Raw genomic sequence first — 11943 nt, 5'->3', positions numbered from 1 at the left:
AATCCCAGAAGCGGAGGAAGCCAGAGGCTATGCTCTGACTACTAAGACCAAGACGGAGAGACTCGAAGGTTGAGTGACGGACGCCGGGACGCCGGTTTGACGAACTGGAGAGGCAGAGAGAAACATTTTCTAAAAGATGGTTAAAGCTAAGAGGAATCAATGAGTTTTGTGGAGATGCAGATTGAGTTCATCAAAGATGAGAATCATATATATATAGTTTACAGAGGGGCTACAAATCAAGAACATTTATGATCAAGCGATTTAAGATGGGGACATGAAGAGTTCACCGGTGAAAAAATAGATTACGAACATACACACGGCGTAACTCTGTAACTCAGACTTGTTTGAGACAATGATGAAAAGAACCCATATTAAACTACAACAGTTTACAATATATGAAAACCATAATTGTTGCAAACTTAAGCTTTTTTCATATAACGTGATGAATCCCATTTAAAAATGAAACCCATAACACACTTGTAGGTCCGACCCTCAGAGGAAGCCGAAGAAGCAAGGGCTTCCGACCTTCATAAATATATATTAGGTTCGCCCATCAATGTACAAAGGTATCAGTTAGCTTAGTGGTATAAATGTTGATGTTTATATCTCAATAACCCGGACCCCACAAAACGATGACGTGGCGCGCTGAGGAGTAAGCAAAAACTGATATATTATAATATAGATTATGAAATGAAAGAGTATTAAAAAAAAAGATTAAAGGTCTAGAATAATAAACAGTTCCCTTCTATGCAAAATTCTAATGTAATATAGAAAATAATGCAGTTCTATTATTTTTCGTTTATGAACTAACCTTTCAGCTTTATACAAAAATCTTTGGTTATGATTTGCATTAACTGTTAAGAAAAAACAAGAACGGGATTTGTGATCACAAAATATCAAAGTTTATATTATGTCGCGTTCACTTTGATGTCCTAAAAACCTAAATGAATGATGAATAAAAACACAAACAGCATTGCATGCCGATCCTGTTTTGATTTTTGTTGTCTTGTTTACCTATCCTGTTTTGATTTTTGTTGTCTTGTTTGCATATATATGACGTACCATACAACAAGACAAAATGAAATTATAAAAACTAATAAGTAAAATTGAAACTATAAAAACTAATAATCAACAAATTTGAATCAACTATATATTTAAGAGCATCTCCAATCAATTTTTTTTTTATTTCTATAATAGCATTTAGAGGCAAAATCACTCTAACTAAACTTTATTTTTACTTCTAAAATAGAAATTGCTATTTTTTCTTCTATTTATAAAGAAGAAAATATCATTTCTCTATATTTCAACTATATTTAAAAATCTCTATTTTACAGAAATACATTGGAGCAAATTCATTTTACCATATAATTTCTCTATTTTAAAAGTGAAAATATGGGAATTCATAGGAGGTGATTTAAAAGGCATAGCCTGGAGATTCAATATGCCGCCCACCAAATAAAGCAAAAAGTCGATACAACGACCAATTCAGTTGTTTTATTTTATTATTTTATTATTTTATCGTTATTGTCTCATGATATTGGAGATGCTGATTTTCTAATAATTGATTTGATAAACAAAAACAAAAACCCAATTTATATAGTAAGATAATTGAAAATAGGAAAATACAATTTAATAAATATTTATGGATTTTCATAAAATGTATTTTTACATTAATATTTTAATGGGGTTTGTATTAACTCTTGTATTTTTGCATTCTAATAATATCTCCAATGAAAAATTTCAATTTTTTTCCTGAAATGTAGTAATTTTATAATGAAGTTGAATTTTCTCCAATTCTATTCCATTTTTAGAATGAAAAATGGATCAGTGAACAATTTTTTTTACTATATTTATAGAGTAACCATATTTACTCTGTTATTATATTATAGAGTGAAAAATGAAGCAAAAATAGTTCCATTTTAAAATAAATTATGAAATATGGTTAAAAATACTCTAAATCAAGTTATACAAAGAATAACTGGATTTTTTAAAAAAAAATCTTGACCACAACCTCAACGACATGTATAAAAAACAAAGAACTGTTCGATGACATAAGGAAATCAGTTTAAAAGTTTGTATGGAACAAATAATTGCCATTAACGTAGCAGCCAAATTATCAATAAATTGGAGGCAGACAAAGCATAAAGTCATGAGACTCGTTTCAAAATCATAAGAGCCAGAGCATTATTGGGGGTTCTTAGAGTGGGGTTTCTTAACGGAATATAAGAACACATCTCTTAATTTTTAACTAAAAAAGTTAAGAACCGGCTCTTAAAACTCTTATTTAAAAATCAGTTCTTAGCTTTTGTATTAAAAGTTAAGAGACGGGTTTTTATATTCTGCTAAGAACCTCGTTCTAAGAACTTCCAATAATCATGCTAAGGCGTCTGTAGACATGACAATACGTGGCTAATCTAGATATGAAACAAAACCATATTTCTATTATTGATAATGTACTCATAGAAATTCAAAAAGTGGCTGGAGTCTCCCTTCAAACAAAGTCATAGTTATTTGGGAAATTTAGGATTGAGTTTCGGTCCACAGTTATCGTAGTCTGGTAACATGTGATTCATATATTTTTTTAACATTAGTCGGAAAGCATTCCATACACAGATTAGTCAGTGTGATAGACAGTTCACTCTATAGCATTAAATGAGTTTTTTTTTTTATTTGTCGATAGAACATATGAAAAATAATAATTTAAAAGTAAAAATTAAGGGGTTTAAATTTTTTGAATTTTGCCAAAGATTGCAAAAAGGCTATATGATCATAAAACCAAATAAGTTAACGAGTTTTGTAACATTTCACATAGCTGACCAAAACTTGAAGCAGTCGACATGGGACTTCTAACCAACGCGGTGTTGCCCAGTGTCTTTTTGGAAATTTCCCTGAGTTTGATCTGTGTCGAGAGAGAATTAGACAACCAGCTCTTGTCCTGGCATCCAGGATTAATAAGGTTTTTACTGTCCGGATGACCCATTTCATTAAAACAACATTTCACGTAGTTAACCAAAGAACATGGAACTTCTATCAAAGCTATGTTAGCTTTAAAATTTATGCCAACATTTCAGTAGGGTTTTGCAGAATAACTTTCATAGGCTGGACTGTTAGAAAGATGATTCATATCACCATTATCGGTTCCTTTTTGTTATGTAAATTTGATCTCAACATCGAAATGTTGAAGCAAAAGGATCCATCAAATCAACGTTCATTTGTCATTCTTTCTGCCAATACCTGAATGATGTATAGCCAATGTGTAAATAACTTTATAACTTAGCAAGCATAACATTATATATAATCTTCAAAAACAAAAACGATGGCTAGACAAATTTTCCGTGGTTGCATAGTTAGCTTTAGGGGATGTATTCAATTTAACATTTGATGTGATTTGATTTTTAATGGGGTTTTAGATGATTTCAATAAATTGCAGAAATTTAAGTGATTTTTGTTAAACTACTCTAGAATACCACCTAAAACTATGAGATTTGAGTTTTAATTTTTTTAACTAAGAAATCCTATCCAAACACCCTAAAATCACCTGAAAACTTTAAAATTCCACAACTTAAAATATTTTCAATAACAGTCGATTTCAGAGTACTATAAGAAATGTCAAATTCAATAACAGTGGATTTTAAATGAGTTTTTAAATTTCATGTTTCAATAACAGTGGATTTGTCATTTTAATACAAATCACCTGAAACTCTCAGTTGAATACATCCCCTTTAGTATCAACACATGTTTAATTACTTGTGTAATATATATCAAATATTGTTATTTTTGTCTTCTTTTGACCCAAAACAGCGTCTTTTTTAGTAATTATTAGTGCAACAAATCACTTCAAAGACAACTTCTAATCCAGTGTTTGATGTATAAGAGCGCTTATAAGAACTTAACTCCTTGAGAATGCATATAGAAACCTTTCATCAAACTCAGAGGTACTTATTATACAATAATTAGGTGAAAAGTTGGGCTATCTTTTAGAAGGCCCTGATATCCCAGCTTCATGATTCGAGAACCCACAAACTTGAAATCTCCAATACCAGTTCTCACAACTCTCTCGGTATCTTTATCTGTTATTTTTGACTCCTAAGATTAATAAAATATTAAATGGGCTCTGAGCTAATGCTTCACTTGTTTGTAGCCAAGACCGGCTCTGTCTCTCTCCACGCCATCTTTCATCTTCACGATTAGCTCAAAGGTTCATTTCTTTCAGCAATGTTGCATATGTTGATATTCTATAGACTCTTGGTGAATATGTTAATGTTCCACGGATCACTAAATTTTAAACGGACTTTGTTTTTTGTTGCGAGTAATACAGTTTTAAATGAGTGACGATAATGATCAACGAGTTCTCACTTAAACAACTGCGATGATTCAGCCGTTCCGACAACTTTTAGACTCAAAAGCGCACGCGAGATAACACTTTTCTTTTTTCTTTTGCGAAAGAGAGATTTTTTTCTAAAAGCGAAAAGTGGTAAACAATTTGAAATAAAATAAATTAAATTCTTGAAAAAAACGTACAAAAACATTACAGAGAAGCAAGAAGCCAAGAACAGGAAAAAAAAATAATCAATGTGAAGAGTTTCAGTATCCTAATAATCTCCCATTCACTCTCTAATTTCGTTAATTTTACAAACCAACCCCAAGATATTTCAAAACTAACAAAAACACCCACAATCTTAAAAATACACACTTCTCACAAAATGTAAACTAGGTACATTCACACAACGAACCAGACGATCCTAAACCCAGTTAGTTCTTGAACCACATTCACACGCTCTCAATGCTCTTGCTCAGCTCCTCCAGCTTCTTCATCCTCAACTTCTCGCTTTCTCCTACCAACTGTTCCATCTCCCCAAGGAAGAAAACCAAACACCATTTATGTATAACAAGCAATAAAAACTAACCTCTGCAAATTAGGAATATAAAGATGAGAGAGCTCAGGAACTAACCTCCATAAGTTTGGTGATCAGCTGCACTTTCTCCCTGTTCTTCTCGTTGAATGTATCAAGTGCTTCTTTGTATTCCCTTTCCTGTATCAATTGTAAGAAGTTTCTGGCTTTAGGGATTGCCTAAAGATCAAACCTTTGGATGTGTTTATATCAATTCAAAGAGTGTGTGCATTTGTGCACCTTCTTTTGAACAGTGGAACCTAGAGGTTTGAGTTCTTTGTTAACACTATCAATCTTCTTACGAACCATAGACACTTCCTTCCTCATAGGATCTGCCATAGACTCAAGCTCCTGTTAAAAAAAAAAAAAAAAAAAGTAACCATCTTTGCCTTGAAAAACAGAACACAACCACATCAAACCAAACTGTATCATGTCCCAAGAGACAAAAAAGTCAAAGCACTTTGACCAATTATAGATCTTGAATATAACCCACATCAAATAAAACAAAACCAAACTGTTTCATGTCCGAAGAGACGAAAAAAAGAAAGAAAGACTTTTATCCTCATTTTGACCAATTCAAGATCTTGAAAGAAGAAAGAGAGAGAGAGAGAGTAGAATCTAACCTCGCGAATGGTGGAGAGTCGTCGGGTTTCTTCTTCGACCCGACCCAACTGAGCCTGGATCCGTTCACGAACTTCCATCCTCCTCTTGTCAATCTCATCCTCTTTAGCTTTAAACGCAGAGAGCGCAGAACGAGTCATCTCCTCGTCTTCTTTAGACATATGGCTGCTGAAGCTCAAGCTTCCAGTATGCAAAACCATCTCGTCGCTCTGAGGAGGCTCCGTCGTGGCGGCGGCTCCAGTTCCAGCTCCGGCGTTGGTCTGAGTCATCTTCGCTTTCTCCTTGTGGTTTTTGCTGCTCTTCTTCCTCAAACCAAAGCAAGAACTCGAGTCCTCGGTGGAGTTACGGTGGGGTTCTTCGAGTAACCCTATGTTTGCTGATTTGGGAGGGTTTTGAGAAGAAGCTTTTCTTGGAGAGGGTGTTTTAATGGCGGAGGGCGTATCTGTTTTGGTTTGCTGGATTGTTAGTGGGTTTCGGTTGTCTTTTACTTTAGTAAAGGTGGTTTGGTTTTAATTAACATCATTAAATTTAAACCCAATCTTCTACTTAATCAGATGAGTTGTCTTTCTGTATTTGTACGACCGTTTTTTAAAGAAGCGATTATTGTTTTAAATTATTAATATATTTTTTTTTATCTCAATATGGACTGGACTTGTATTATACTATAATAGAATTAACCATTCTTTCGGAAAAGGAGGGGGCTGCCTGTAAAGCAAAAATCAGAAATGTGCCAACGCATAAAATAAGAAATTATATAATCTTTTTTTTTTTTAAACACAGAAATTATATAATCTTATAGAGATAATTATACGCCATACCAAAGCAAGGCCAAGAAAATGACCTAACTGCCATGTGACAACCATGTCCAACCAATCATATGTGCAACATTTCTTGTACTTTTTAAAGCATACATGTAGTTTAAAAATATAGTTAAATGTGAAATATTTTCTTGATTGAGATCTATTAATGAATCTTTAGTATACAACCTGAAACCAAAATATCTTAAAATCCAATTTTAGTACATATCCAACCAATCATATGTGTAACATTTATTGTACTTTGATTTGGATTTAAACAATAAACGTCATAGCTGAACATACAAAATAGCTGTACATACGAATAATGAAAACTCATAGACTAATCTTAGGGGATTTCCAACCCTTACTCTTATTCATTACTCTATTCTGGTGTTAATTTTTTTTTATTTGTGAAATTGTCCTTTAAATAAACATGACTACATGCATAAAATGATATAATAATATAAATAAACAAGATATTTCATCATCAATAATTTTACATAAAAAAATAATATATTAAAAAAACATAAATAATATAAATAAAGATAACAGAAAAAGACATATAGTCATGTTTAGCTATCGTGAAAATATTTGTTTGTTTTTGGAAAAAATGTGTTACATGACATCATCTCTATATGCATAATTTTATATAACATGATAATTGAGAATGAATGTAAACTCGATGCACCAATTGAACTAGGAAGAGAAGCTCCAACTCTTTATATCAAAATTGCAAAAGATGAAAATATTTGATTTTAACATTTCTGGCTTGATTTAATAATATCAAAGATAAAGAAGCTCATTTTTCATTGCGAAATGCATTAGAAAAATATTTCAATGCTTATTATTGAACCAACTTATATATTGTCTTTTATTTTATTTTTATGATTTCTTGTACTTTTTAATAATAAATATTTAATTCAAATAAACTACATTTTAAAGAATTTTTGTAAACATGAAATAGTTGGGGTTAATTGGTAAATTTTTATAAGTATAAAATAATATTAACAATTATTAATAAAATATATTATTTTGGAGTGAAAAATGGAGTAATACATTGGAGTAAAAACTTACTCTATTTTGGTGTCACACAATTTTTAAATAAAATATGAAATAATACATTGCAGATGCTCTTAGCTTTATATATAGCCACTTTCAATCTCATCAAAACATATTATAATGAGTATTCTAGTTTTGAAAGAGTTCAGCAACTTTGAAAACTGATGATTTTGGATACAAACGTTATGTTAATAAATAAATGGAAAAGTTTTAACATTTGCACTAAAAAAAATAAATAAATGGAAAAGGTATATTGTTGCAACGCATCTTTTTCCCATCAACTCGAACTTGTATAGAACTATCAAGTTTTCAAAAACAGTAGCTATCAAATGGTTACTTATAGTGGACTATGGAGGTGTTTCCTTCATGAAACAACACCGAACGCATAGTTTATAATCGGATTTTCTAATGAGATATAAAACATAAACTCATATTCGTGGCCGCACGATATTGCTTTCATAGTTGGATAAATCATGGGATGAGACTTGTATTTATTCTGAAAACATGTAAAATTGAGTTTGTTAAAACATATACCTTCACTAACATAAGAACTAGATGATATGTGGTTTTAGTGTCTTATGGTTATTTATTCGTTTAGACATAATTATATTGGTTAAACATATCTCATATATATTAATTGAAAAATATTATAATTTTTTTTGTAGCCACGTGTCATTAATATGAAGAATCATTAAAAAAATAGGTTGGTCCATCTGGCTAAAATATATATATGACAATTAATGATTTTGAATAATAATGAATTGATAAAAATTAGTATATCTTTTATCATATTTGTTAAATTTTAAATTATTAAAATAAATTACACAGCCACATTAACCATATAAGAAAATTAAATTTTTTTCTGTAGATGTTATATTTTAAATTTTTAAAAATGGTTATAAATTACTAAAACTGTTAAAAGTCTCACATTCAAATTTTGTGATCCATGGTTTAAAATTTTTGTTATGAAAAAAATACAAATGATTACAAAATCATATAAGTAAAAAGTCTAATTTAATTAATTATTATATCGTTTTAAATTAAACTATATACCATATAAAATATATAAATATTTTAATTCTGAAATTTACGTTGAACATTTTTCTTTGATAAAAGCTTTGAACAAACATTGACAACTTAATTTTTTAAAAATTAAAAATTATTAAAACTATTAATCTCATAATGAAAATTTTGTTATCAATAATTTAAAGTTTTTGGTATAAATGATACAAATGATTAAAAAACCATATGAGTAGTATACATAATTTAATAGATATTAATATTAAAAATATATTATGTATGTTCATATCATTTTAATTTAATTATATATCCTATCAAATAGAATTTTTTTTTTTGAATTAATAAAATTGATTTATATGTTCACGTCAATTTAATTATATACAGTTACTGACTTTTATTATTCAATATATATTTATTATTTCATAATATATAAAAATATATAATATATAAATAATTTATATATATAATGTTCATTCCGCATAAGGCGCGGACGGACCATTATCTAGTTACATATATAATCTAAACCATCATTTTGATGCATCTTTCTCGTTTCCAACTATTGACTTGACCAAATCTATTACGTCTAAAGACTTTTCTTTCAATCCAATGCCTGTCAAATATAATTATCCCTCTACACACGTAAATTAATGGAGTATTATGCTACACGTAAACTAGTCAAAAAAACCTCTCATTCACAAGTAATATCATACTGACGGACTATTCTATTTCTAATTGAGAAAATTGTAACTAAATAAAAGCTTAACCTGTCTTCACAAACAAATCATTTGAATTAAGTAATTGAGAGCTAAAAACCTTTGTTGGGCCCTAGCAAAGGTTGTATCGAGTACAAACTACAAAGAGATAAAACTTTGTTGGGTTTATGATTTAAACGTCATGGACAAAAAGCTAAGCAGTGGACTGCGTTGGGCTATATCGGAGTAAGAAACTTCTGTTGCAATAGTGTCAGATAGAAAACTCTTATAATTCTAACGGATAAAATACAAACCTATAAATTGGATGGCACATGTATTTATTATACGATAAACGAGAACATTCTGATGACAGACTAATGAAATCTGTAGACAACTCCGACACTTGAAACCAGAGCTGATATCAGTTGGCCTCACTGATCTGATTAAGTCTGAGACATATAAGAAACTTAATTATTCAGATTTGATCTCTAGACCAGATATTCGCACATCCTTGCTTATATAAGAGGTTTTTCCAATGGATAAGTAATTTCACATCATTAGTTTGTGCCCAACATAATGAATCATTACGAGTTTGGCAGCAACTCGATCATATGAAGCGATAATGCATCTTATATAGAAATACCTTGCTCTCACCGTCTTACGTATCTATGTATTTTGAAAAGCCTTCATAATTTCTCGCTTGGTTCTTCTTTAACAAATATTTTGGACCTTTGTGTATGTATTTATCAATAAGATTTGCATAATAGAATATAGTCCCCATCGCTAGTTAGACATATTAATATTGAATAATCACCCCAAAGCTACTGTAAGTATACAGATTAAATTCACCAATTTCCCAAACTAGATGCTAAACTTAATTAAAATAATTTTGTTTGTTTGCATATATGGATCATGAAGACGTTATATGAAACACAAGTAAAATCACATGAAAAGGGCCGGGTATTTATCTATATATACTATTTTTTGTAAGAGTGACAGTTTTTTTTTTAAATATGCAACACATGATTTGTATAAATTAAAAACAAAGAAAAACACCCATAAATTTCACATTTTACAAGAAGATACATCATAATTCACACAGTGAACAAAAATCCAAACCCAATAAGTTCTTTGGCTGATCTTTGTCATGTATGTTTTTGAGACATTCACTAAATGCTCTTGCTCAAATCTTCAAGCTTCTTCAACCTCAGATTCTCGCTTTCTCCAGCCAACTGTCCAATCTCCTCAGTAAGAACATAAACACCATGTACGCAAAAATATTCAAATCTAGGAATCAGCAACTTAGATAAGAGCAAGAAACTAACCTCCATGAGTTTGGTGATCAGCTGAATTTTCTCCAAATTCTTCTCGTTGAATGCATCAACTGCTTCTTTGTATTCCCTTTGCTGTTTCACTCCCATTACAAAAACAACAACAAAAAATCCCAAGTTTCGAGTTTAGGGTTTAGTTTGGTGATTGCTAAACAGAAACGAAACCAAACCGATCTTAAAAGAATAATGGTAAGTCACCTTCTTTTGAACAGAGTAACTTAATGGTCTGAGCTCTTTGTAAACGCTATCAATCTTCTTACGAATCATCAAAACTTCCTTCCTCGTGGGATCTGCAAGAGATTCAAGCTCCTGTACAAGACACCATCATCATTCATTACACACCAGACACAACATAACGTCTAACTTTTGTTTTCTTTTCTTAAAGGCATACTGATCCTTGGAACTTCGTGGATTTTGGTTCTCTGATCTCATGATGAGTCTTTCTACCATTACACCAACATAACTTGGTTATCATAACCTCAAACTTTATATATATATAACTAAGAGAAATAAAGTAAGAAACCTCGCGTATTGTGGCGAGGCGTCGGGTTTCTTCTTCAACCCGATCTAGTTGAGCCTGGACCCGTTCACGAATCTCCATCTTTCTCCTCTCGATCTCACTCTCTTTAGCTTTAAACTCTGAAAGCGCTGTACGAGTCATATCCTCGTCTTCCGTGAACAAACAGCTGCTGGTGCTCATGCTCCTATGAAACATCATTTCGTTGTTCAGAGGAGCCTCTGCCATTCCGGTGGCTCCTACTCCGTCTCCGGCGTTAGACCGAGCCATATTCTCCTCCTCTTTCTTTTCTGTTGATTTGGCTTTAGAACATCTACGCCTGATCAGGAGGTATTTGAATGGCCGAGGCGGCTATCCGGGCTATATGTTGGTTGTTATAGAGTATATCATTATTTAATTATACTATTTTATTTTAATTGCAATTTTGGAAAACAAACGCATCATTTAAAGTTGTATTTTTGTAAAATTCCGTAGAAGGGATGAATAAAATACGAGGTGGAATTTTTTGAATTTTTTTTTTGACAATAGCTACTAACGCTTTAACCATATTTACCTAAAGCTAAATTCATGATGGTCACATATACATTAATATGTTAGATTTATTACCAGAGATTAGTCTTCAGTCATATAGCCACGAATTTGGAACCAGCTATTTTTTTGTGGCTAATACCATACATTGGGTACAAATTGTTGCCAACATGGTTTTGCTAACAGAACTTTTGTGTCTTGTTTTGGTTCATTTTAGACTTTAGGGTTCGTTTTGTGTTCTATTATCGTGTCTATGAGTATTTATTGAGCCTTTAGTTGCATTTGGATACATCATCACTCTAATTCTTCAATGATTTCGAGATGCATGTATAAATTAAGCTAAGAGATGAAATATCTTGATTGAAAGCCGAAGGTATTGAAATAGTGTTTTCTTCTTATGTTGATTTGTGACCGGCTTACTATAAGTAGGAGCTAGAAAAACATGTAATAAACTTATAAGGTGAATGAAATCACTTCACATAATAT

The 11943-nt window shown here is 31.2% G+C and overlaps 2 protein-coding genes across 3 annotated transcripts; both read right to left on the bottom strand.

Annotated features, from left to right (window-relative positions):
- Positions 1-4588: 4588 nt before the first annotated feature.
- LOC106331428 lies at positions 4589-6049 on the bottom strand. Of its 2 annotated transcripts, none has more exons than XM_013769782.1 (4): positions 5516-6049; positions 5133-5243; positions 4953-5033; positions 4589-4851 (listed from the first exon to the last, which is right to left on the bottom strand). In XM_013769782.1, the coding sequence occupies exons 1-4, from the start codon at positions 5780-5782 to the stop codon at positions 4771-4773; spliced, it is 540 nt and encodes a 179-aa protein (XP_013625236.1). In that variant the 5' UTR covers positions 5783-6049; the 3' UTR covers positions 4589-4770. The 2 variants fall into 2 exon arrangements, with proteins under 2 accessions (XP_013625236.1, XP_013625237.1); XM_013769783.1 differs by having other exon boundaries at positions 4589-4842; positions 5516-6046.
- A 4057-nt stretch (positions 6050-10106) lies between these two features.
- Positions 10107-11284, bottom strand: LOC106333243 (probable DNA double-strand break repair Rad50 ATPase). Its single transcript, XM_013771710.1, has 4 exons — positions 10936-11284; positions 10611-10721; positions 10407-10487; positions 10107-10313 (listed from the first exon to the last, which is right to left on the bottom strand). Exons 1-4 carry the CDS (start codon positions 11197-11199, stop codon positions 10251-10253), a joined length of 519 nt encoding a protein of 172 aa, XP_013627164.1. The 5' UTR covers positions 11200-11284; the 3' UTR covers positions 10107-10250.
- Positions 11285-11943: the final 659 nt, after the last annotated feature.

This window comes from Brassica oleracea, chromosome C3 (assembly GCF_000695525.1).
Source record: "Brassica oleracea var. oleracea cultivar TO1000 chromosome C3, BOL, whole genome shotgun sequence".
NCBI classification, from domain to species: Eukaryota; Viridiplantae; Streptophyta; class Magnoliopsida; order Brassicales; family Brassicaceae; genus Brassica; species Brassica oleracea.
The sequence above is the reverse complement of the archived record's forward strand: the minus strand, read 5'-3'. Positions and strand labels throughout refer to the sequence as shown.